General features: G+C 41.9%; 2 protein-coding genes across 15 annotated transcripts in view; one reads left to right on the top strand and one right to left on the bottom strand.

Annotated features, from left to right (window-relative positions):
- The window catches only part of SP100 (SP100 nuclear antigen), a 191,686-nt gene that overhangs the window by 107,040 nt on the left and 56,909 nt on the right, over positions 1-27,737 (top strand). The gene's annotated exons all lie outside the window — the stretch shown is intronic.
- SP140L (SP140 nuclear body protein like) overlaps positions 4,815-27,737 on the bottom strand; it is a 36,047-nt gene continuing 13,124 nt past the window's right edge. The window contains exons 6-17 of one of the 7 annotated variants that reach the window (XM_033229907.1): positions 25,018-25,083; positions 23,268-23,348; positions 19,899-19,973; positions 18,513-18,617; positions 16,293-16,381; positions 14,767-14,814; positions 11,404-11,445; positions 7,938-8,053; positions 7,115-7,223; positions 6,735-6,812; positions 6,372-6,515; positions 4,815-5,387 (exon numbers count right to left, since the gene is read on the bottom strand). In XM_033229907.1, the coding sequence (XP_033085798.1) occupies positions 5,289-5,387; positions 6,372-6,515; positions 6,735-6,812; positions 7,115-7,223; positions 7,938-8,053; positions 11,404-11,445; positions 14,767-14,814; positions 16,293-16,381; positions 18,513-18,617; positions 19,899-19,973; positions 23,268-23,348; positions 25,018-25,083 (1,052 nt within the window). In that variant the 3' untranslated portion in view covers positions 4,815-5,288. The other 6 variants (XM_033229904.1, XM_033229908.1, XM_033229906.1 and 3 more) reach the window with 6 other exon arrangements.

The raw sequence follows: 27,737 nt of genomic DNA, 5'->3' as shown, positions 1-27,737 counted from the left end.
TAAAAAGAAACCACATACCCATTTCCCCTCAACCTCCCAGCATTAGGCAACCACCAATCAATCTACTTTCTGTCTCTATGGATTTACCTATTCTAAACATATCATATAAATGGAATAATAAATTATGTGGTCTTTTGTGATTGGATTCTTTCACAGTGGATTTTTTTTTTTTTTTCTAAATTTAATTTAATTTCAAGCTCTGGGATACATGTGCAGGACATGCAGGTTTGTTCCATAGGTAAATGTGTGCCATGGTGGTTTGCTCCACCTATCAACCCATCACCAAGGTATTAAGCCCTGCATGCATTAGCTATTTATCCTGATGCTCTCCCTTCCCCTGCCCCCAACAACAGGCCCCAGTGTTTTGTTCCCCTCCCTGTGTCCATGTGTTCTGAACATGTGTTCTCATTGTTCAGCTCCCACTTATAAGTGAGAACCTGTGGTGCTTGGTTTTCTGTTCCTGCATTAGTTTGCTAAGGATAATGGCTTTGAGCTCCATCCATGCCCCTGCAAAGGACACGATCTAGTTTCTTTATATGACTGTATAGTATTCCATGGTGTATATGTACCACATTTTCTTTATACAGTCTATTATTGCTGGGCATTTGGGTTGACTGAATGTTTTTGCTATTGTGAATAGTGCTGCAATGAATATACACGTGCATGTATCTTTATCATAGAACGATTTCTATTTTTTTGGGTACATCTTGGGTTTCTCTTATTAGCAAAGAGCCTGAATTGATACAAGGATGTTTATGTTAATCTTTTAAGTTTGCTTGTTTATTACGTATGTATTGCATGGAGGGCCACTTTCTAAGTGCATAATAAATGTTAATTCATTAATCCTCACAATAATCCAGTGAGCAGTTTACTACTAGTATCTCCATTTTACAGATGAAACAGTACAGGGGAGGATGAGTAGCTTGCCCAGGGACACACTGTCGGCAAGTAGAGAAGTGCAGGAACTGGGCTTCCACTTACAGAGGCTGTGCTCCTGAATGCCAACCTGTGCTGCCTCGCAGTACAAATTACTATGCTTACCAGACCAAAAATAACTGAAGAGCTAACTGTCGTTCAGTTTTGAGGATAAATGAAAGGTATGGCACGGATGATGTAGAGCTGTGTTTACTGATGTGACAGTGTCCCTTTTTTATTGTTAAGTGAAAAATATTGATTAGCAATTTTATTTATTAAGATGGTATACCCACTGCTTCCCCACTCCCTGCCGCCCAAACACACAACCACATTACAAAGCCTAGAATCACTTTCATCAGAATGTCAACCACAGTGATTCTTCTCACCTGGAGAGGCCCACCAAGCTCTGGGTTTCTTATTGGTAGGAGGTATGAAGTGCAACAGCTTGGAGCTTTGGAGGGGATGCTCTGACATGCTCCAGACCATTGAACCCCTGAAAGCTTACCTATATGGCACATCTCTGAATCTTTGTAACATTTCTCTCCCACCACCTGCAGTGTTTATGACTTACCAAGTCATTCAGAGTAGTCAACATTTCTCGCTTATCAGGCCCATGAACATACTGTCATCAATATGGTAGGCCAATGTAATGTATTGCAGAGTGTCCAGAAAGGCTATATTGTAACACAGAGCAGGATTCACCTTGCCTTGGAGCAAGATAAGTAAAGATACACTGTTGTCCAATCCTTGAGATTGTGAATTGCTTCTCAACCTACATCCTGCTGGATCCTTTAAAAGTGTCATTTCCATATTAATAGTTTCATATCACTTATTAAGGCTGTGCTAACCTGTTATAATAAAGATACCACATTTGGCACCACAACTGTAATTGGGGTTACTCTTTGGTTAAGTTTCTAGTAGTCATTTAGCAGCATGAACCATCAGGAGATACCAGAGGGCAGACTGCTGAATTAAAATGGAGGTGTAACTGGGATAACAACCCCTGCCTCCTTCGTGTCTTTGTAGGTGGCACTAATCTCTATCATTCCCCAAGAATGTTGTAATTGCTTTTAACTTACTCTTTTTTCACCACGAAACTTCAGTTTCAGAGCCTTCTGCGTGGTCCTCCCTAAGACAGTCATTGTTATTTCATAGTTTAGGAAACCACAGGTTAAGGAACCAGGTCAGCCAATTGCTATGTATTATGATGTTTGCATGAATACATATCCTGATTATACATTCAGGAATTGGGGAAATGATTGCTGGGTGGCTCTGTGGATCCAGAGGGCCCATTGTGAGACGGACGTTACCTGATCTCCACGAACTCTGACAGGGGCTACGATAGGGCTTTGGGTCCCCAGGGATTAGCATTAACTCTGACATTGTCCTCAACATCCCTTGAAAGATCTGTGTATTTTCCTTTCCCCAACATGTGAGTTACTTGAACAAATGGCCATAGAGCCCTCCCGTGAAAACTTGAGGGAATCAGTGCTGTGCACATTAACAAGGTTCTTCCTTATGAGAAACTGCCCTCATTTCCAACAGTGGGTTCTGGATTCCATTGAGAACTGGCTGAGGTTCGGAAGCTGGGCAAGGGGTCTAGACTTTACCTTTAGAGAGCTGATATCAGTCTGCTGCTCATTTACTTTCAATCTCTTTTGATTATGTGTCTAAAGCAATATGTGTCTTGCCTAGAGGAACAGCATGTCCTACTAGCCATCTCCATAGACACCTACAGGCCAGACCTCCCACCTGTCACTCTAATGTTGATGACCCTTAGGGAAATTACTTTATCTTGCCCTAACAGTTAAATGCTGCCACTTGGCCTCTGTTATTCTGGAATTCTATCATTTTGCTCACTACTGGGAGATCCAGTTCTATAAAACATCCCTAGCATTATCCCAGCCTGCAGGGGACAGTCACCACTGAGCTTGTCAAGGATGTGCTGCCCCCTCAGCAGTGCATTCCTTCTCACCTTAGTTAGTGTCTGAGACACCTTAGTAGTGTCGCCCTTTGGAGGAACTCAGTCACCTGATGGATGGATTCTCCAGTTGTAGAGCACAGAGTCATTCTAGCATCCAACTTCTATATTCTTGGGACCCCTTTTCCCGGACTCTGCCACAGTAGTCCTGGTATCTCTGCTTCCACTTGGTTTAATGTGTAGCATGGCTTATACTAAGTCTCTGGGAGCCACCCAGGAGTATATCAGAATCATCACCTTTGGCCCATGCCAGGCTAAACTCTGTGGTAGAGAAGCTTGCCTTTTGTCAATAATCCTCACTTATCTGGTTTCACATTTCGCCCTTCCTGGACCAGGATCCACTCCCAGACACAATCTCCTCGCTCCTGCTGATGCAGCTGGCCAGTCCTACAGCTCCTTCGGAGGATGAACGCTCTCTTCACTTTGCAGCCCTACCGAGGACTCTTCACTTGCATTGTCCTGAGTGGTCCCTATATAGTCTTCATTCTAGAAAAATCGGGAGTTGGGTGGGGGTGGTAGCTCTCTCTTCCAACAAGGGGCGAGAGGACTTTTCTGTAGGCCCAGTGAGTTCAGGGGGCATCTGGAGTTAAAGTTCTCAGGTACATCTACCTAAATAGCCCCATACTGAGTTTCAAGGCCTTGACATTGGCATAAGAGACCACCCTGAGCTTAGAATTCAGTCTTCTCTGAAGTCTGGCTCTTTGTAAAATAAGGGCCTGTAATAGGCCTTCCTTGCTGTCTGCCTTCCAGCTGTAGGGTCTCTTCTCTTTAGGCTGGTGATGACTAGATAGTCATTTATTCTTCTCAGGACATTAATGGCACTTAGCAATAGACACCAAAACCCATACTTCTATAGTTACTTTTCCTCACTTCTCAAATGCCAGACAATTGTACCAGCTATTTTACCTCTTGACCTGTAGCTCATCCAATTTACTACAGGTGAAAATTTGGGCAACTGCTCAGTGATAGCACTTCTGGGACTATCCGTATTCCACCCAGCACCATTGGGCTAGACAGTGATCCAACTCCAGAATCCTGTCCTCAGAGCTCACTTCCTGGGGCCATTACCTTAGGTTGCATTCCCCAGAAGCACATTCCGGGATGAAGTCCCTTAAGCAAGAGATTTCTGGTGAGCGTTCACTCAGAAGGGAGTGGGGGAAGCTCATCATGTGGGCAACAGCTGAGCCAGGATGTGGCAACAGCTGGAGACTATCTCCAGCCTGATTCCTGGGAGCACAGAGTAGCTGCACACCACATCCTTGGTCCTGCTTTGAGGCAAGGGGGCCGATCTCAGGCCACCGGGTGTCACTTCCAGGTAAAGCTGATTCCATTCAACCAAGGGTAATACTCTGGGGACTGCTGGCATTAGCAGCCACCACTCAGCAGCTGGGGATGAAAAGACCTGGCCAGAAGAGGAGATGGTGCCAGGATGCCAACAGCTTTGCAGGGGAGTGAAAAATGGCTTCCCTCTAACCTGCTAGGTTCTTTGGCTGAGCTATGAATGAATTAAATGGACATAAGTAGATTAACAGAAGGAAAAAAATTTTAATAATATATGTTTGCACAGGAGTCCCACGAAATATGAGACTTCAAGAAGGGTCAGATGATTGACACTCAGACACCATCATGAGCTACCTTTATCGAAAAGAATGGGGGTTTAGGTATTCTGCAGGGAGTTGTCCACAGAAGTGGGAGAGGGAAGGGAAGAAGTGTGTCGTGAATAAAGCTTGGCTGGTTTTCAGATAAAAGGTCTTGCAAGTGGCTGGGTGTGGTGGCTCACTCTTGTCACATCCCAGCACTTTGGGAGGCCGAGGCAGGTGAGTCATGAGGTCAGGAATTCGAGACCAGCCTGGTCAACATAGTGAAACCCTGTCTCCATTAAAAATACAAACAATTAGCTGGGTGTGGTGGCAGGCACCTGTAATCCCAGCTACTTGGGAGGCTGAGGCAGGAGAATCTCTTGAACCTGGAAGGCAGAGGTTGCAGTGAGCCGAGATCACGCCATTGCACTCCAATCCCAGGTGACAATGTGAGACTCCATCTCAAAAAAAAAAAAAAAAAAACAGAGGAGAAAGGTCTTGTGAGTAATCAATGTTGTCTGGAGCTGACCTCAGGAGAAGAGGTGAGAGTTTGTCTGTGCTGGTGTCACCTCCAATCTCCTTCCCTGTGATCTCAGTTACTCTTCTCTGGTTGGTGAGATTCTTGGGGATGTGATTCATGATGATCGAATTTCCTTTTGAGGATTTGTCTTTGGGCAGATGAGGGAGGCTCAGAGAAAAGCCCTTCCCTGCTTGTGCTATTTCTCAAGTGCTCTCAGTTTGAAGTCAGTGGCAAAGCAGTGGCATATTTTGGGGTACCATTTCCTGAAGACCTTCAGCATCCACTAAACCAGTCAACTGTTCCCATTTGTTTCCTGAATAGCAAACACTTCCTTGAAATCCTTCTCAAATTCAGCCTCCAGTCTAAGTCCCATTTGGCCAAAATCGTTATACTGGAAAAAAATAATAAAGACAAAAACGATGTTCCTTATCATTAGTGTCATTAGACACCTTTCAACTGAGAATGATCAGGACTCTTGTCTTTAAAAAATAAAAACTGTAAGTTGACAATTTATAATGGCATGTATTTTGGAGTACAAGGTAGTGTTGTGATTTATGACTGCTATGTGGAATAATTAAGTCAAACTAATTAACATACCCATCACCTCAAAAAAACTATCATTTTTTGTGGTGAGAACATTTGATATTTACTCTCTGAACAATGTTGAAGTGTGAAATACACTATTGTTAAGTAGAATTCTTATCTTAAACACCCTAAGTTACATTAACCAGGTTAAACTGAAAACTCATGCAGCTAACAGTAACTTCTGTTTCTTACCAGCATGATCCTTTCTTATTAACAGGGCAGAAAAGTGAAATCATTTCCACAGTTGAGATTATTACTTCTTTGGTTTTGATTGCTTATTTCAGTGGATTAGGAAAGTAATCCATGCTCTTTCAACAATTCCGATAGTGGAAGGGTGTAAGGTAAGATCACTAATCTATTCCTTTCTCGGTCACTTCTACTCCTTGCTGCTAATCTGTGTTAACGATACAGTCTACAAAGGAATCTGGAGTTTGGGATTTCTGGGATTGGGGGCAGATAAGAAGCACAATACCACTTTAAGATGAAATTCTCTTCTCTTTATATGCTGCAGCAGGCAGGACTCAATTGCTCTCTCTGAGCTCCTGTCTCCTCTGGGGCAGGTGGGGGAGGAGCTCTCAGGGACCTGGGGTTCTGGTTGCAGGGACACCTTTTGACTCACTGTTTCTTTGCTAAGAAGAGCTGAAGTTCTGAACTGAAAACAATCAACCACTTCCAGAACCCTTGCTTGTGCAAGCTTATTACAGGATGAGGGAAACTAAATTTTTCTAGGCACCAGAAAATGAGGGGAAGGATGGAAAGAAATGAAATGGAAGCAGGAAGAGCCGCCTACCTTGTAAGAGGCCCTGTGGTTCTGGAAGATGAGGCGCATGTCTCGTACAAACCCCTCCACTTGGGGGTAACTGTGCTCATTCAGCCTTTTCTTGATTTTATCCAACCACATGGGCTCCTTCAGGCCTTGACACGCCTCTCTAATCTGATGACAAAAATACCAATGGAAAAGCTACCAGCATAGTTCAATGTCTGCCTTCTGTGGATTCCCAAAAAATCCAGCAGAAATACAAGAAGGTGAAGGTTGTAACAACAGTGTGTGCTCTTGCCCCGTGGGATTAAGATCACAAATCTCACGAGGGCCCATTTCAGGGTCAGGTAATGTCATGGCAGCCTGTAATCAAGGGTTGCTGTTTTTACTTACATAATAATAGTATGGAATCTTGGCAAAAAAGGAGCTCTCAGAACAGCAATAGACTTTCAAGAGGAGGAACTCACATTTCTGCAAAAGAAAGAGGCCGTAAATGAAAAGCAGCTTGGAGAGAAGGAGCCCACATGCATGAGACAGAGCACACGACTCACACCCTTCTTCCACAAGTTTCTCTAACATGCGTGGCTCTTGGAAACAGACATGTCATGGCTGAGTTATTTTTTGTGCAAACAAGTTGTGGTCTTCTATCAGTGTGATTGAAGTGTGGCTCGGAAGAGCAGGCTCCTTTTGGTGCATTCCCCTGACCCTGCGCTGGTTCATGGTGCTCACGTGTGAGGGGAAAGGAGAAGGCTTGGGGTTTGCATCTGACTTACCAACTGTTCCTGCGGACACATCTGCCTCTCCAGGACCTCAGATTCCTGACAACACTGTTGGCTTCCTGAAGACTCCTTCATCCTGCAGAAGATGCAACTCCACGGGGTCCTGAGAGATTGGACATGGGTGAGCAGAGGGCAGGGACCCTGGAAATGGCCACCGTTCCTGTGGCTGCCACTGTCTTCCTTCAGGAATGGCTGATGGGCTCAGTCATGGGAGGGAGGGGAACACTTCCCAGAGTATCCTAGAACTGCACATGGAATCTCCAGCCCTTGGCTTTTCCCTCACATCAGTGGTAGCAGCAGGCAGGAATCCTCAGGAAGGTGGTGTCACCATGAATGTGGACTCTCTTTTCCCTGTCTGAGCTGCTGGGAGCACAAGCAGCCCTGCCTGCCAGGCCTGAATTTCAGAAACTGGGCTTTCAGCTCCAGGGACCTCGGGCCTCCATCAGCCCAATGAGACCGTGCTTCCTGTCTTGTATGAATCAGCACAAAATATAAACAATTGGTGTTTCTTTTCCTCAATCCCCTGGGACAGGAGACTCTCCTGCAAAACTTGAAGGAAAGGACAATAGCAGTATGTAGGCAAAGGGTCCCCAGCACTGGCCTCAGCATATCAGAGGCGGGTCCCTGAGAGCACAGAGAACATGAACCTCCTGCTGCCAGCGTCTTCCGCTGCTCTCTGATCACAGGGCTGGGTCCCAGTACCCGACGAACCTGCTCCTTCCCCATCTAGACACAAGTGGGCGCTCTGCTGGAGAGTGCGCATGACAGGCAGAAGGTCCCTTAAAGGAGGAAGGAGAGGCGCCTGCATGTCACTCACCTCTCAGTTTCCACAGGCGCGATGTGACAGTTCTCATGGAAGACTCTTGAACAAGTGTCACAACAGAACACCTCCCCTCCGTCCCGGCACACCTCACACTCATCCAAGTTTCTCATCTAGAAGGTAAAACAGTGTCCACATCACTGGGAACCACAAGATTCAGGAAGGCCACCCCTCTGGGCATCTAGAACACACTGCCTATGTGTGAGCCTGTGTGGACAGGCGTACGCTTCTCCCTGGGATATGAAGGAAAAGCATGGCATGGAGATTTCAGAACAAATCCTGGTCTGCAGTGAAGTTCAGGAGGCAGGGGTATGTGTCAGAATAAAAACGTTTTCCTTATAAAACCAGAGATTATAACACAGAAAGACGAGCAACGAAGCAAGAGGACAATCTTATAGGAATCTGAATAATTGTATTATGCTGCAGATAAAACCAGGTTTTGAAGTAACGCGTTAAATCCATTTGCGTATACTACAAATCAACTCATGAAAGGGAGACCCAGAGAATAACATATAACAGAATAAGCTTTTGAGATATCATCACATGCTGTATTCTTGGCCATAAGTTCCCCATAAGTTGAAGAGAGGCCCTAGTTAGGGGTTCCTAGGCTATGGATTCTGTGCCTAGAGGGCTGTGCACCTACCTCTGAGCGGGAAGGACCATGAGTACAGATGACCAGGTGAGTCACAGGGGGCACATAGAGCTCTTTGGCTCTGGGAGTCTGGCAGAAGATCTCCCATGACTTAGCTAATTTGGATTGTAAGGTGCAAAGATGTCATCTCTAATGACCAAGGACCATGGTAACAGCATCATACAGTGTTGAAGATGGAGGCCCTCTCCTCATTTCCTGGGCCCATAAAAGAGCTGGTGCTTTGTTCTATGAAAAGAATGGGAAATCAACTAATTCTCCATTTCTCACCAGTCTCAATATATGAGACCGTTAGCTAGATTTAATTTGATTTAGTGAAGTTAAAATATAATAGTATTTGCATCCACGTGTTGTGGAGCAAATCCCAGTCATTAAAAACCAACAGAATTTATGGAACAAATATAGAGACCAATACGTAGAGGCTGTATTGTAGACAAATGCATGTGTATTCATGACAAAGAACCGGTCTGTGACTGAGCCCTTTGTCGTTCAAGGGAAAAGTGCTGTAAGGACTAAAATTAGAGTTCAATATTATGGACATCTGTTAACGCTGGGAGGGCCTAGAATGGTCTATCTACAAGTTCTCCCCTGGCTCTGCTCCTGCAGATAAGGTTTCCTACCAATACTTCTAAGTTGATAGGAAGCAGATCAACAGGACTGCTTGCATCTTCTGCTTATTTTTGAATAGCTGATTTCATTTCCCTGCCAGCCATGGAATTATTCAAACAAGCCAGTCACACTTTCCCTCTGGAAGCAGGGAACAACCCATCATCCACAGCCACTGGCTGTTTCCACTGTTCCTGAGCACAGCCCCCATGTGGCCCTGTGTGGAGTGCCTACAGGGCTCTTTCTGCTGCTACTTCTACTTTTATATTTTGCCCAGCTCTCTAAATTCATTTCAGCTCTAGGTTAGGTGAAATCCTTCTCCCGCGATCTGGATTTTCAGGTTTCTCAGTGAGGATATGTGTTCACAGGTGGACTTTTTTCCTCTCACACTTTGAGAACTGTGTTTTGGCTATCTCACAGAGTTTGCAGTGGCAAACCACTTCTTTCAAAGGGTCTGTGAATTCCTTATTTTGCTGGAATGTTCCTGTGGTGGTTCTTGTAGCAAAAGTTCACGATGTGAGTCTCAACATGCTGTTCTGTCTGTCTGAGTAGGAGGTGGAAGTTGGTCTTGCCTCCCATCTGCCATTTTTTTCCCCAAATCTGTATCTTTTCAAGAAGAGATTTGATTTCTCTGGTTCTATGGTTGTTGGTCTGGCTGTACATTAGACTCATCTCAGGAGAGTGTATAAAATGCTAATGTCCTGAACCCAGCACCAGGGATTCTGAATCACTGGGTCAGGGCTGAGGTGCAGGCACTGGTATTCTTCTTTAGGTGACAGAATAGGTAATTATATGTATCAGCATCATCTGGGGACCTTTAAAAAATTCTAATGTTCAAGTCATACATAGTCCAGATTGATTAATTTAGAATTTCCCTAGAAGTGGGATCCAGGCAACAATATTTTTTAAAGCTCTTCAGGGGACTCCAGGATGCGGGATAGTTTGAGATTCAACCTGAGCAAAGTCTGGTTATGGAGGCATGGGTATATTATAAGTCAATGTTGTTATTGGCCTTGGAAAAATTATTAATAGCGGTGACCATACCTTTGCTGGAACTGTTTCCCTCTTCTCCCCACACATATCTGGCTGTGGGCTGTGAAACCTAAACCTCCATGCCTAGTCCATCCAAAATCAACCACACAAACACTGACTTCCAGGGCTGTTTTAACTGTTGAAAAGTCCCTCAGTTGGCCAGACATCAAAATCAGTGTGGATAAGACCTAAATCTTGTTGGAGGATTGCTTTGGAGGTAAAGTGCATATAAAACTACTTGAGCATCCCTCCTCTGTTAAGTATCACGTGTCAGTGCTATTGCATGATATTCTATGTGAGTGCTGTCCCCCAGAGTTGTGCAAGAAGGTGACCCTGCCTAAAACAGACATCTCATTGCAATGAAAAGAATCAAACCATGATTTCATTTAGAGAAGGGACTCATCCATGATTTTGGCAGAACTCAAAACAGGCAGTCATATAGCAAGCAGAGAATGGATGGGGGCCATGGGATCAGAAGGTTTGCTTAGTACTGAGCACCAGATAAGCAGTTGAGTTAAAATGCCTCAGGATTTGCTAGGTCATGCTGGTTTCAGTCCTAACCAGCTCAGCACGCTAATGGCTTACCTGAGACCATCCATAGGAGCTCTGTAAAGGACCCCTCACCCTGTATATGCTCCTTTACAGGGCTAATGGCAGGATCCACACCTTGAACATAATAGCCCAACCTGGCCTGCTCCTTCTGGCTGATGCTTATGACCATCTTCAGCCCTACCTGCAACTTGGAGTGCATTTTGGGGACTTTCCCTTTCACCCACACCCCTTACTTGAAAATGCTGTTATCCTTTCACATTTGCTCCTTTCCCCTACTCACCAGGCCAGCCCTACCCATTACCACTTCAAGCTCTGTCTCAAGAGACTTCAGTGGTCTAGAGCTCAGCCTCCTACACACACTTTCCAGGGGAAATAAGGAAATAAGGACCTTGGAAGGTTTCTACTGAAACAGATGGAAAGGGTGCTTTCACACTGAGACATCCAAGGCCCAGGCACATCTACCTGGCTTGGGTGATGCATCTGGCATTCTTTGGTCATCACACACAGCAACATACTCCAACTGAGACTGAACATGCTTCAGGGAACAGCAGTCATGACACAGAACATATCCCTGGAGAAAGGAGTGGAATATTCTGGGGGTCATAGTTCAGAATTTGTACTTACACAAGGGTCCACCGAGGTATTGTTGTGAGACTTCAGTATTCTCTGTTGAAAAAACAGAAAGATTGATTTACAATATTGAATGTAATGTTTCCATCTATCACTTGTTTAAATTTAAATAGTCATCTTTGAAGGGATTCAGGAACCAGTTGTAAAAAAATAGTTGGGAGGAGAAGGCCAGTAGGCTGGGGTGACCCCAGTGCTTTAATTTCCTATGTAAGCAAACTGAAACCTGATATAAACAGTAAAATGAAACTAGAGACTTTACCAACTAGAATCTGCCATCTAACCTCTAATTATCATCTTTCCATGATAACCCAATAAATTTAGTTTTTCTGACTTACTCCTTTATTGGCCTCACTGTCTGGGCTGCTGAAGCAGAGCTCTCTGAACCTCTCCTTGTTCTGAGTGCTGCCCAATTCATGAATCACTCTTTGCTCAAATAAAGCTATAAATTTTATTTTGTCTAAAGTTTTATTTTTTTAAACAGCCTTCCCTTTACCTCATATCTTATTTTGGGGGCCTATATATCTACTGAAAGAATAAAAAGTGCCCAAGTACTACTGCTCAGCCCAATGCAAGTTCCTTTCCCTGCAGGGAGTCTGGACCTAGTTTGCACAGGCCAATTCAGAGAAACTACTTGTCCTCTTACTCCAAGGGGCCCTCAGGCATATTTCCTAAATTTGGCCTTTGTGTCATCCCACCCAGAGGAGTTGCAATAATAATCAGGCTGAGGACTTATCCCCCACAGCCTCCTGGCATCACAGGGCCCAGAGTCCTGGAGGCTATGCAGTGTCCCAGAGAAGAAGAACACTGCTTTTTGCAGCTCCCCTAGGAACACAGCCCTGGTGATAAAATGCCTCCAAGGTCCTCTGTGCTGTAGCACTTTTTCCTGAAAGTCTCCCACTCTCCCTTCTATCCAAATCACAAAAAGATGTCAGGTTGACTGACTTTTCAGAAGTAACCCACTATATTTATTTAGATGGCTTTTGGATATCCATTGCATGACTTGGCATCCTTCCCTTCTGGGATACAGGCAGCTTTAGCTTCTATCTGTAGCCCAGGGAACAGAGGCCATAAACAAGTGTGATTCAAAGGACAAGCACTTGAGAGGTGACCTTGTCACTGAATGCCTCTCTGACTGGCCTAGAATCTCCAACCCAACCCAGTTGTAATTCATCTATGTTTACAATAAAATTGAAACAATCTTCTTCTTTTTTTCTTTTTTTTTTTTTTGAGACAGTTTCACTGTCACCCAGGCTGGAGTGCCATGATGAAATCACAGCTTACTACAGCCTCGACCTCCCAGGCTCAAGTGATCCTCCCATATCAGCCTCCTGAGTAGGTGGGACTACAGGTGTGCACCACAATGCCTGGGTACTTTTTTTTTTTTGGTAGAGATGGTATCTCATGATGTGTCCAGGTTGGTCTTAAATTCCTGAGCTCAAGTCATCCTCCCATCTCAGCCTTTCAAATTGCTGGCATTATAGGCTTGAGTCACCATGCCTGGCCTGAAATGATTTTTGAGGTCGATCTTCTGTAATGGCCTTTGGAATTTAGTATGTGCTTGATAAGTATATGTTGAATGGGTGAATACATGAATATTGTTTCAAGAGTTCAAGATCAGCCCAACATGGCAAAACCCCGTCTCCACTAAAAATACAAATAATTAGCCAGGTGTGGTGGTGGGCACCTGTAATCCCAGCTACTCGGGGGGCTGAGGCAGGAGAATCGCTTGAACCCCGGAGGCGGAGGGTGCAGTGAGCTGAGATCATACCACTGCATTCCAGACTGAATGACAAGAATGAAACTGTGTCTCAAAAAAAAAAAAAAAAAATTACTAGAGTCTCTTAAGCAAGCATTAGCATACAACGATTATTCTGGGTGAGTATATCAGATTGTTTTACACCTCAGCTGCCACCAAAAGATTTATGTGGCCCTTATCATGAGCCTGAGCAGAGACACTATCATGTGGCACTGATAAGTGACACTGAAGTTTCCAGAAGCCAAATGGCTCTGCCAGCAAGAGAAGCTCTGAGAGGCACAGAGGACCAATGGAGTTTGTAATGGATCCTGGATCTGCCACTTAGGGGACCTCTGTTCTCCCCATGAGGAGACACAACATATAGAGGCAACTGCAGCTTGTTGCTGCTAAGTGTTGCACCCCAGAAGAGGGGGAGAGTCAGTTGGTTGGAAATTGCCAGCTCATTTGGGTCATCCAGACTGAGTTACTCTTGGCACCTGGGGAAAGGTAGAGATGCTGGTCTTTCGTGTACTCACTGAAAAGGTGACATAATAGTTTCCCTTCAGGAAACCCAGTGAATGAAATATCTCAGTGGCTGAGAATTCAAATCAGCCAGTATATCAGATAAGGTAAAGGCCTGGATCTCAGGTTTCCAGTGGAATATGAAGCCCAGTGACTAGCTATGTGTGAGCTGTTTTAGAAGTCTGTGAATGTCTTGAATGCACATTTCTACCTGAAGTGCATAAGGATGATATTTTTCTCTTCCCCCTCCTCAGGTTCTCATTCAAACCCAGTCTTGGAAAAACCATCACCTTGTCCTGAATCTACACTGCACTTAATCTATTTGTTTGTTGAGTTCTTCAAGAGAGGGAAAAATCACTTTCACAGATAAAAAGCAGGTCTGCACAGTCCCTATGGTAGAGCCAAAGAGGTGGCATCAACATAAAAGATTTTCCTGGTCAGCCCCTGCTATAAAATACATTTGCCTCTAGAGATCTTCCTCCCCAATGGCACCATCTTGACGAAGGGAAATAATTTCCCGTTGAGAAAGAATTCTGTGTGTCTGTGTGTACATTTTTTTGGAAGGTGAAAGAGAATGTGAAGGATCAGAAAAGAAATATTGTTTTTGTTGCCTATTTCATGAAATGATATATGGTTTCATGCATGTCTCAAACGGATGTGAGCAAACATCCGCTCCATCCTATTTCACTAAAGTTAGAAAATAGTAACTTCAATGAAAAAAATCTGAATTTTGAGTTGAAGATGATCCTCTCACCTTATTATGAAATATTTTATGTATCCCATGACCATGCTTGACTTTCCAACTTTGACACCCTTAAAACATCTGCATCTATTGCTAAAACACATCCAGGAGGTCCATTTTGATGGCTCCTTATCATCTTCATATGAAATGATTGATCCAAAGAGGACCTAGCTTTATAATACACCTAGTATTCAAAGTAGCAACTCTGAAGGCATGTATAAAACAAATGTAAACATGGGTAGTGGAGATGGTGAAAGCTTAATTATAATTACCCAATTGGAGACTCCATAAAATAAGATATCATACATATTAAATTAGTTATATGACAAGAATCTGTAGAAAATTATGTAATAATCACCTTTTTGTTCCTGTAATGTATTTTTGGAGGATTAGGTAGAGATCCTTCCTGAAACATAAAAAGACCAAGATTCATAGTCAGCCTGAGTTTCTGTTTTGTGAGTCTGGCATTTCCAACCTCTTCCCGAATACTTCTACCTGAGTGTTCCACTGCCAGCTGAAACCCAAGGTGTCTAATGAGAAACCATCTCCCTCTCTTCACCTGTGCTTCTAGACTCCAATCAACAGAAGCCAGAAAATCATTTTCAGGACCATTTTCCCTTCTCTTGTGCTTCTTTCCTAAGTCCTAAGAGGTTTTCATTCATAATCTCATACCATCTATCACCTCTCTTCCAGTTCCACCAGTGCCACTCCCAGCTGGAGTCCCTACACCAGAGCTATCCAAGCAGCACCCACTTATTGCATGCTACTGGGTGTCAGTCACTCTGATCAATCTTGGGTACATGGAGATGGGAAAACCTAAAGAGATCTACAGACAAAAAGCACTCACAGAAGGATAAACATAAAACAGTGAATGAAAGGCCTTAGTAGAAAGGCCTTAATAGAGGGCTCAGGAGCCCTGGAAGTGATGACCCATGGCCAGGTCAATGAACATTCAGGAAGGGGTCACACTTGAACTGAACATTCTGAATTGAGTATAGGTTTGCTAGGGGGAAAGCCCCATTGCTGTCTAAAATACTGTTTTACGGCCGGGCGCGGTGGCTGTCGCCTGTAATCTCAGCACTTTGGGAGGTCGAGGAGACCTCCCACTGGACACCAGGAATTCGAGATCAGCCTGGCCAACATGGCAAAACCCATCTCTACTAAAAATATAAAAATTAGCCTGGCATGGTGGTGCATGACTGTAGTTCCAGCTACTCAAGAGGCTGAGGCACAAGAATCACTTGAACCTGGGAGGCGGAGGTTGCAGTGAGTCAAGATAGAGCCACTGCATTCCTGCTTGGGCAACAGAGTGAGACTGTCTCCTAAAAATAAAATAAAATATTGCTTTAAATGTCATTTCCAATCCTAGAAGATTTCACCGAATCCTTGTTATCTCAATTATAGGTTTAAACTCCTTAGCCTGGCATTAAAGCCCTCCACAAACTGCCCCAATTGTTAAAGTATACCTAATTGCTCACAATCTGTGCTACCTAAATCCACAGAGCTACTTTTGCCATGGTTCTGGTTTGCATAGCATTCTGGCTTTTATGCCATTCTTTCTCTGAAGTGTCTTCTTCCACTGCTTGACTATCAACTCCTTTCTTTCTTTCAGTGCACAAAGCTGTCTGCATGCACCCTAGTCAGAATGACCCTTTCCTCCTTCAAGCTGCTGAGCCTATCATAATGGAGCCCCTGGTACAACATGGATGTGTTGCACTGTAGTGTGGTTATGGATATGGGGTCTCTCTCTCTCCTGAGTGAGAGGATAAACCCACTGGCATCAAGGCTTTAGCAATAACCTAACAAATATTTGGTGAATAAACAGTCTCCTCATTATTAGGGAACAAGAACGGACACAGGTCTGGCCCCTTGTCATTGGAATACCTTCATTAGCCTTTGTAGGGGCCACCCACCACAGCGCACACTCAGCTTCCAGTTCTTTGATCTTGCGTAGCCTCCTTTGGTTTCAAATTCTGCGGGGGTGAACCAATTTCCATCCTCAGTCTGTATACACTTCAAGAAGCTTCCTGTAAGACCAGGGTAAGTTGATCCTGAGCCATCTTTGTTCCCAGGGCTCAGACTGTGGCCACTCACCACATTGTATCTAGAACCACCCAATTTCTGATCAAGATCAATAGCAGGAGGGTCTGGCCTTCCCTCTCAGACTTCAGAGGCCTCAAATCCAGCCTGAAAGTCCCTTCTAAGGATATTTCCTGGTGGGGGTGCACATTTCTTTGACCTTCATCCATGAAGAAAGTGATGGTTGTCAACAAGAGCAACCTTTTAAGCATTTCAAAAGCACTTACAGAATGAAAAACAAGTAATTCTGAAAGATGAGAGCATTCCAATTTGCTTTTGAATTCTGGGGGTAGAGGCCAGGCCTGAGTCTGCAGATGGCTCTGGGGGCAACGTGGAGGCAGAATACTCAACTTGTGGCTATGGTCTCAGATGGGTGCCCTGTGGCTCAGGGGTCACTCCAGCAACATCTGCATTCTCAATTATAACATGTTTTATGCAGTTTAGTGGCATTAGTGAACAGATTTTCACACTCCTGCAATCATGGGTAGCTGATATTAAAAAACTAATTGTGAAATGCTATCCAATAAAAAATTTAATTTATATGTAAAAGATAGTCACATGCTCAATACCATTAGCCATTAAGGAAACACAAAGCAAAACCACAATGAGATACCATGTCACACCCACTAGGATGATAGGATGACTGTAATAAAAAAAGACAGACAGATGATAACAAAGTTGGTGAGCATGTAGAGAAATTGAACCTTCACACACTGCCAGGAGGAATACAGAATAGTGCAGCCACTGTGAAAAACACTTTGGTGATCCCTCAATTAGTTAAACATCGAATTACCATATGATGCAGTAGTTTCTCTCTTGAATATATACCCCAAATAATTGAAATATGTTCACACAAAACTTGTTACACAAATGTTCAGGACAGCATTATTTATAATAGCCAAAGAGTGAAAATAGTTCCAAATGATGAGTTTATAAACAAAATGTGGTATATCTATACAATGAAATATATTATTTGTCAATAAAAGAAATGAAGTACTAATACATTCATTATGGATGAACTTTGAAAATACCACAATCAGTGAATGAAGGCAGTTAGGAAAGAGCATGTATTATAGGATCCATTTCTAGAAAGGTCTACAATAGGCAAACTTACAGAGCAGAAAATAGATTAGTGGCTGCTTAGGTGGGAATGGGCATTGACTGCTAATTGACATGGGCGTTTCTTTTTAGTGTGGAACAAATTGTTCTAAAATTAGACGACAATGATGGCTGTACAATTCTGTGAACACACACAAAAAAGTTGATTTGTACACTCTAAGTGGTGAGTTATATGATATGTGAACTGTATTTCAGTTAAGCTGTTTAGAAATAGTCACAATGCAAACATTTCTGTTAATTGACGTCCAAAGAGTCATATTAAGATTGGTCTGAGGTGATGGCCATTCTAATAGACATTTTTTGGCAAAGTTTTATAATTTACAGTAAAAAATGTAAATTTACGTATTTCACATTAATATGTAAATTAATTCTCACAGCTACATCATGAGGCAGGTTTTTCATTATTGTTCCCTCTCTTGGATGAGAACTTTCACATTCAGAAAGGTCCCCTTCTCTATTCAGAATGGAACAGTCACTCCTGCACAGCCAAGGCTGGAGCTCAGGCTTCCTAATGTTAAAGCCTGTGATCATCACTCTAAGCCAAGCACCCTGCCCTGGTGATGGCACTCCAGAAGGGAGAGAGAATATGAAGGTCGAGGTTGAAGGCCTCTTCCCTTTTCTGTCTGATTCAAAGTAAAATATGTGACATTTTCCATCTGCGAATTGACGTTCCTGCGCTTCTCTTTGGTTCTTTGGGCAACCCCTGGACACTCCATGTGCGAGTGAGCATCTGATGGGTGTGATTTCTTAAAGTCTGAAAATGTCATCTTAGAAATCCCGTCCTCCTTCCCTCAAGCCAAACTGGGGCCAAACTCCTTGAATGATGTGTAATTCACATGATAATTCCCCACTACTTGTGATGCCTTCAGATAGGAGCTGCAAATTAAAGAAGACCATGAAACCCACCTTGTTTCAATTTCTCCTTATGTAAAATTCCCTTCACCCCACCACAGGTCACCGGAAGTAAAGGAGCCTGAAAATCCACAGTTTCATCTTTGTGCTTTCTTGAAGCTGAAAGAGAGGATTTCTTCATCATGTCTCACTTTGCAAAAGCACATCCCCCCTCCCCACTGAGGTAAATCCTACGGAGGCACAAAGACTACTTAAGAAATTCTATTCCATAAATCTTTAGAGTTTCAAAGTCTTTCTTCCAAGTGGCATTTTTGATACATAATTACAGAATGTCTACCCCAATTTCACCTTTCAAATGTCATACAAAATATTGGAGAAATTAGACTTCAGTAAAACTGTTTTAACTTCCAATGTAGTAAGCTCCACTGATTCTTATATGACAGTGAAACATACAGTTGTTGTCATTGGTTTGATGGGTGCTCTCCAGCTATGCTGTTTTGCTGCAGTTAGGTAGCCAGAGATGAAGCTGGAGACCATAATCAGTCTCCCATTTGAGCACTGCCTGGTCAAGGAGGGAGAGGCTAATGATGAGATAACCTAATGGAGATGGCGCCTGTCTTCTACTTTTACCTTCTCTGCTTTGCTCCATTTTCTCCTCCTATCAGCTTTCTCCACAGCTGAGAAAGGAGCTCAGGGAGCTCTAGAATAATCTGAAAATTGTACGGAGCAGGGAGTGGGGAACTGGGAACCTGATACCACAGAAGTAGGTGTGAAAGTTTTTCAAAGAAAAACTCCCGGAGGATGAGCAGCGAATCCTGCCCTTCCAAACAGAGGACTGGAGGCCATGATGGGCAGGGGGAGTGGTCCTTGGTCCTGAGACTGGTTTTGAAAAGGGCAGACTATTTAGACTGAGATGGACTAATAAGAAGGGTGGTTGGCCTAATTCACCCTCTAGCTGCCCAGATGAGGAAACCAAGGCAAAGAAGGCCAAATGGTCAGCACAAGACCACACAGTCAAAGATTAAAAAAAAAAAAAAGCCAAAAAGCCTTAGGACACAGATCTCTAACCACAACTCTGGTTCAACCTTAGTGTGCAACCTGTGGCATTCTGTGTAGCCAGAGGAAGGTCAGCTAAATCACTTATGGGTTATACCCTTTATACAGCAATGGGCTATCTTCAGCCTTGAAATTTATCGTTTCAGGGGAAGCAGCACTTTAGTGGCCCCTGAGCCCCCGGGGTCTGATTGTAGATCAATCACCAACTTACTTCCTTCTTTCCTTGACACCTTTTGGAAAATGACTTAATAGGATACATTTCTCAATAGTTAATACAGCTTCATAAAACAATTAAGAAAATAGGTTTATTACTGAAAATACAGCATAAAGCACAGGAAATTAGATGTTTAGTTATTGAAAGTGCATTCCTCTTTTCTTTTTTACCTCTCGATCGGACCCTTTTCTGTGGAGCTCTGTCACTGTGAGTGAAGCGGGTTCCAGGTTTGCTTCTCTTTCTCTCTGAGAAAATAGAATAATATAATCACAGTCACAAACGAGCAACTGTATTAAACATATTGCTGCTTTTCAAAAATTCCATTTAAATGTAACTTTCCAAAAGCCAGTTTAATGTATAAATAAAAAGATTTAAACCCTAACCTTTAAGGTATGAAGAATTAGATAGCTAATATTAGGTTTACTTTATATTTCATTTTCCTATTCTTATATTAGGAAAAAAACTAATTGAAATCAGTAGTCCACGTATAGCTCAAGCAACAGTATAAATACTTCGTTCTATATTTTGAAGGTTCATTTCATATTTTGAAGGTTCTTTTCATATTTCATTTCAAATATATATATTTGAAAAATATATATGGCATATAATACATGTTAAACACTTACATATCCACTAATTTATTTAATCTTTAATCTTTGCAAGATCAAAATGATGATTACTGTCATTACAGAGACTAAAATATTCAGAGAAAATTGAGACAAAACTACAAAATTAAGTGAAGGCATTTGGGTTTCTCTTAGCAGAGACAAAAATAAATGGCAGTTCTGTGAGTTAAGGGAAACCCTATTAGGTGTTCCATAGGTGAGATGTATGCTGCACATACCACATGGAGGGAAGATATTCGTACATTTGTGCTGAAAGTAAGAGTAAATGTGACCAGGGCTTTGTCCACATGGCTTTGGAAAAAAGAAATATTAGAATCTAAGAAACTAATCAGAAGAAAGTTAACCATGAGGAATGGGTAGAATTGAGACTTCCACAGCCTTCATTCCAAATGGTAATTAAGGATTGACATGGCAGACGCTGCAGCCGACGAGGTTCTCCCGTGTGCACGTTAATTGGCTGTGGGTGGGCATCTCAAGGTTTACTATCGTTCAAATGTGTTTTATTTTCCAAGGCAGGAAAGCCAAATGTTCCTTTCTTCTTGTGTTGAATGTCCACCATCCAGTGACCACCATCTGGGGGTGCTGGTCAGGGTCATGTAGACCCCGTGGAGAAATATTTTCCAACCTACTTATTCCTAAGTGCTCGTAAGCATATTATGAGCATATTAGGCCAGCAAAGTGGAAAAGACCAATCAGACCCAAAGTGGACCTATGGCTTGGTAATATAATTCCACTTTCTGGTCTTCAGACTACACACTTACTGATCAGGTTTTTACCCATTTAAGACCCAAATGGCCCAAGGGACCAATATTGATAATTACAGACATCTTATCCCAAGATCAAACAAGTTTCATATTTACAAGTTGTCATTCTGTTAATATTTAACCAAGATAATAGGTGCTCAAAGAAGAGCTTTAGGAGAGTTTAATAAACTTGTATAGGGAGGTAGGAGGTTTTTATAGTAACAGCCAAGGGCTAAGAAAAACTACTAAAGAGGTGGAAATGTGGTTCTCCATGAGGCATATTGATCTTTTTGCTCCATCTTGCTGTCTGCCTCTGGAAGATGAGGTTTCCGGGCAATAGAACATCAGCCACACAGGTGTGGTTCCCTGAGAAGCTCTCCTCCCCTCTTCTCCCACGGAAGATGCCAAGGGGACTCTGGAAGGCCAGGACATCTCCAGGTCTCTCCTCTTCACTGCTTCATTCCTCCCTCCTCTCTGAGGGTCCACGCTTACCGTACAGTGAGAATAGATCCAGATGTTATATTCTTGCTGCTCTTTTCCCTCCTATACTCCAGCCAGGCTTGGCACTAGAGCTCTGGCCACAACCTTGAACAGTCCAGCTAATACAGAGTTATTTCGTCCTTTCTCTCTATCTCTTTCTGTCTGGTTACATCTTTTCTGGGACTAGTGGGTGTGTCAGATTTAGCTTTCATTGCATTTGTTTAGGCCTCATATTTTTAGGGAGAAAAAGGAAACACCATGAAGTCTACTCTAGTCTATGGAGCTCTTGGTACAGAACAATCTGGAGCTTAAATACAGCAAATTCATAATACAGCACTACTATGTTTTGCTCTCAGAATCGAGTGGCTGAACAAGGCGGGATTCAAATATTATTGTGTCTCTGGCTGTAATACCCATTTAACAACACTGAAACCCTATCACAAGCCCTAATAAATACTATGGTGGCCAGGATATAATTTAAAGTTATTTTAAAATAATTGTTATGGTTGGTGTTAATTAGCCTCTAGAAAGAAGCGTGACAGAGTTTTCAATTTCCTCCTGCTTTCTCAAAATTTCACTTCAAGTCCCAATGGTTGGGAACAATCCAGTAAGTACCAAGTAGAATGACCAATTGTCCCGGTCTGTCCAGGACAAAGGGGACGCCCAGGACATGAGAGTTTCGCTGGCAAAACTGAGAAAATCCCAAGCAAGTAGGTTGAGTTGATCACCGAAGTTTCAAGCACCTACATCCCAATACAATGCGCCAGTCCACCTATGCGGCCATAGGAGTTGGTGGAACTGATGATGCCAGGTTCAGCCCTTCACTCACATCCAGGTTGTAGAAGTAAACCTCTATTTCTTTCAAAATAAGTCAAGATGTGATGCCTGACCCCTCCCCTTCCCTTGCAGGGGAGTTGATGAAAGCATCTCATGGAAGAAAGAGCTAGTGATTGTGCATCAACCACTTGCAATGTCATTTCACGGCTGCACCTGTCAGGCAAGACACTTCCACACTCTGATCTCACCGCTCTCTCTCACCTCCCCAGTCCTGGATGGGACCAAGCCAACAGCTATGGAGTGGGGGTAGGGCCAAGAGAGAATAAGAGAAGACACTGACCATGTCACCCCCAGCTATACATGTTCCAGACTAAGGCTTGCCCAGGCTAAAGGAGGGAAGGTGCTTTAAATGCTGTAAACTGGGGAGGACATTGGAGTTTTAATACTTGGTCAGAAAGACTCTCAACTACTGAAAGGAGACTTTTACTGTGAAAAGGGAGCAGGAAAGTGACAGGGCTTGCTCAGGACAGGAAATAACTCATCTAGGAAGAGGACTTGAAAGGGCAGTGAGAGAATAAACCTGTATTCTGCTTACAATTTACAGAATTGTACAGGTCTTACAGGTCTTGCCATTTTCATTAGCCAATGATTTAAGGCAAAGGAATTTCCAGGAAAATCAGATAAAACACAGAGGAAAACAACTTTAGAACCTAGAGAGATAAGATCTATGATATGAATACAATCAACTTACAAGCCTGGCTTCTAATGGGTTTGCTTTTTTTTTTAGATTTCACAGCTCTAAAATTGACTAAGTTTGACTAGTAAATAAAAAAGGTTCTAGGCTCCTCAAAACCTCAACAACATTTGCATTGACCTGAAGGGCAAATGAAAAGTGGTACAAACTTTATCTTACCACTGATCTTGGAAAGGCCTTGCAGATTCACTTTTGCCTTCTCTTCCTTAGGGATCAGCCGGCCACCGGCTTTGCTGTTATCTGGGGATAGGCAGGGGAAAATGTATTAATAGAACTGCTAATTAATAGAATTAGCAGAACGACAGCTGTCAGGCTGGACCAAACTCAAGTGAGGGAGTCCTGGGTTTCTTCAGACACTCAGACAGGGAACCTCAAGCAGGTGTCCAGAGCATCTTCTGCTTTTGGGAGTGTCGACTTCTAAATTACACACAGGATTTAATTGTACATTGAAGTCTCTTAGAATTTGTTAGGATAATACACAGAGACTTAAATGAAAATGTTATAATGACTCAGTCCAAATAATTTTTTAATTTGAAAACACTCATTCTTGTTTTTTGTTTGTTTGTTTTGTTTTTTAGAGACAGTCTTTCTCTGTCTCCCAGACTGGAGTGCAGTGGCACAATTTTGACTCACTGCAACCTCTGCCTTTCAGGTTCAAGTGATTCTCACGCCTCAGCCTCCCAAGTAGCTGGGATTACAGGTGCCTGCCACCGCATCCAGCAAATTTTTGTATTTTTAGTAGAGATGGAGTTTCATCATGTTGACCAGGCTGGTCTCGAACTCCAACCTCAAGTGATCCATCCACCTCAGCCTCCCAAAGTGTTGGGATTACAGGCGTGAGCCACCATGCCCGGCTAAAAACACCCATTCTTAAAACAAATGCAACCACTTGTTTTTCTTTCCAAACAAAAATGTATATCCACAAACCGGGCAGACACTTAAACTGGCAAGAACAGAACAGAAGATATATAGATTGGTGAAAATGAACAATTTTCAATAGGACTCTAAAATCTTACTATATAGATCCACTGATTCAACACTGAGCATCATTTGGAAAATAAGACTTAGCCTTCATTGACTAGGAGAAAGGAAATCCTTAGACCATAACTAAAATAAATAATATATATAATTATGGAAAATTCAGAAAATAAAATGATCTAAAACATCATCATCTGGAGATAGCCACAGATGAGGATGGCTATCTCCAGATGGTGATTTGTTCAAAAATATTCCCTTAGGTTTTTTTTTTTGGCATATGTTACCTTTTAAAGAACACTTTTGCATTATAAAGTTTGAATATTTTAAAAATTTTAATATACACTGGTACATTTAAATACCACAAATATAAACATCACCTCTATTATACTGACTAAATGTAACCACTGCATATATCTTTATAAATGAACTGCCATTGATTTTTCTCTAGCTTTATCTCTCTTTATACACACAGATAAATAATTACATATATCTATGTAAGGATTGATAGATACATAAAAACACACTTTCACAAGTATAAATTTCACATAAAGTATGGTTGCATATGTATGCATATATATATATTTTACAGGTGCACACACATACACATACACCTTGCTTTCTTCATTTAGCCCTCTTAAGAATATTTTTCCAAATTAATAAAAATTTCTTGAGCTACTAAAAAAAGCCATGCTGAGGATGATAAGACCTCCCTGTTAACTGTGGGCCTCTGGACAGTTACATGCATGAGAAACCATTTTGTTGAAGCCATTGCATTCTCAGGCCTCTTTGTCACAGCCTGTTAGTCTACATCCTAACTGATACAGGAGGTACAGAACTCTCCTGGCCCTCGGGAACTACAGGCCTTCAAGAATACAATGAGCAGTGCCCTAATAAACTCAAAAGCTGTAACGACTTCACTTTGCCTGCTTACCATGTTGTTGGATTTTTTTCTGCGTTCTGCTTTTTATTCTGGTCCAGGAATGCCCCTTCTTTCTTTCTTCAAACAAAAGAGAATAAATTTAATTATGCAGAGGTATAAATATAATTCTCTGAGCTTTAAATGCTAGTAGTATACAAGATTTTTTTTCATACTTTGGTCCACAGGAATGGGGCAAAATTCTTTATGATCTGTGTAGTAGTGTGGCAGTTGAGTACAGAGTTCTATTTTAATTCTTCATGAGCCTTGTGGATCATAGGCTTGGGAGACTATAGGAGATGACCTTCCTTTGAAACAAAATTTTTAATGGAAAATTAACTCTTGCTGGCACCTTAGAGTGAATGATAACTGCTGTTCCATGTTCCTTTTTCAAGTGTTTGTTGAGTAAATGCAAATGTGCAATGAGAAGGCATCCTCCTTGAAGCTGATGATGTTAGAGATAATATTCTGTATTGGAAGTTGGGAGATATTCTGAACTCTGATGTAGTGAATTTTCATTATGTAATTACATAATCATTATAGAATCCCTATACAACTTCATTAAATAATCTCAGCAGTGCCTCCACACTGTCAGCCCTCCTTGGGGCTGGATAGTGATACGGTTTGTCTGTGTCCTCACTCGAATCTCATCTTGAATTGTAGCTCCCGTAATTTTCACGTGTTGTGGGAGGGACCCAGTGGGAGATAAAATTGAATCATGGGGGCGGCTTCCCCCATACTGTTCTCATGGTAGTGAACAAGTCTCACAAGATCTGATGGTTTTATAAAGGAAACCCCTTTCACTTGGTTTTCACTCTTTCTTTCTTTGCCTGCTGCCATGTAAGATGTGCCTTTCACCTTCCGCCATGTTTGTGAAGCCTCCCCAGTCACATGGAACTGTGAGTCCATTAAACTTCCTTTATTTTTCCTTATAAGTCACCCAGTCTTGGGTATGTCTTTATTAGCAGTGTGAAAATGGACTAATACAGATAGAAAAGTGATAAAGCAGGAATGATACAATGTTAATTGTGAATCTACATGAAAGTATATTGGTGTTTAGTATACAATTCTCCCAAGTCTTCCGCACGCTTAAAATTTTCATGATTAAATATTGGGGAAAAAAGCTTTTAGAGAGAAAGGACAGAATATTAAACAAGAAGTTATAGTTACGATAAAAGAATGATTTTTTATTAGCCATACTATAGATTCCAGAAGACAATGTAGTGATCACTTTACTATACTGAGAATAAATAAATATCAACGCAGAATTTTTAACCTAGCTAAACATTTCTATCAAAAAAAAAGACAAATTTGTACATACAACACTTAGAGAATTTACCACTTAGAGATCACTCACTGGAAAAAACAAATAATTTACTTCAGCTAGACAAAAAGTGAAACCAAAGGAAAAGAACAATGGTGAGTGTGTAAAATGATTTTAAAAAATTGATTTAAGTAAATATCAACTGCAAAAATAATAGTTTCAAAATTTATAGTTAAACATTGAATATTAAACAATAGGCAAATGGTAGAGATAGGGTATTAAATTGGTAGTGAAACCATTACAAGATCCTTGTCATCTTTGGTGATTGGGGCATGATTAATAAGATTACAGAAATTTTGTCTTTAATTTCCAAACCAGCAGGGAGAAAAGGGAGAATATAGACTATTGTATCAATCCTTCAGGAAGCAGGAAAGAGACACAAAAAACACAAACTAAGAATGGTCAACACTACCACAGAAGATATAGGTCCATATATATCTGGAATCACAATAAATGAAAACAAATAAAAAATCATTAAAAAGCTAAGATTATCAGATAAAATTGCAAAAGCTAAGAGCTGTTACAAGAGACATAAAACAAAGCTTCACAAGATGGCTTAACATAGAGTAAAAAATATGAAAAAAGTAAAAAAGTTTTTATAACAACATTGGCACTTGGCAAAAGAGATTTTAAGGCAAAAGCATTAATAAGGATAAAGCAGAATGCTGTGTAATGATAAAAGAAATCCACTAAGAAGTTATAAAGTCATTAATAGCCTCAGAATATTTAAAGTAAAGGAACAAAATAAGGAGGAATTGGCAAATATACAACCATGTGTGAGAATTTAACATGTTTCTATACAAATTTGATGGAGGAAATAAATTACTATGAATCCAAATTTAAACAACAAAGTTGTGCTTGATAAAGATGTGCATGGAGTGAAGCCAGAACCAACAGATAGTTCAAATGTACATTATTCTCAAGTGGCACAGAACATTTACAAATAATGACCGCACATTAGGATGCAAAGGAACATTCAACAAATTTTAAATAATTGACAAGGTCAGTTCTTCATATGGTTTTCCAGATATCTACTTTCCACTGCTGATCAACTAACAGAATACCTCCAAGACTGCAGACATCAATATTTCCAGAGAAAAACCATAGTTCATAACCTCCCTTACACCTGACAGGGCCACCAGTTTAAAATCTGACCACTAAGATGAGAGCAGAATATTGTTGTGGGAGGAGAGGAGTTCTGGGGAAAACTTCTTGCAAAAGTAATAGGCCTCTAGGGAAGATAATTTTGCTCTTCACCCTTTCTCCTTCTGATGGCCTAGAACATGGACATTATGGCTGGAGCTTAGCAAGCACTTGGACAATGATGTAATCTTGAGAGTAGCTGAGCTGCAAGATAGAAGAATCTTCAAAATGCACGGGCCTGAAATAGACAAAACAATTCTGAAAAAGA

Source organism: Trachypithecus francoisi, unplaced genomic scaffold, assembly GCF_009764315.1.
Source record: "Trachypithecus francoisi isolate TF-2019V2 unplaced genomic scaffold, Tfra_2.0 Lachesis_group13, whole genome shotgun sequence".
NCBI lineage: Eukaryota > Metazoa > Chordata > Mammalia > Primates > Cercopithecidae > Trachypithecus > Trachypithecus francoisi.
Note: the sequence above shows the minus strand (reverse complement) of the source record. Positions and strands in the feature narration are given on the sequence as shown.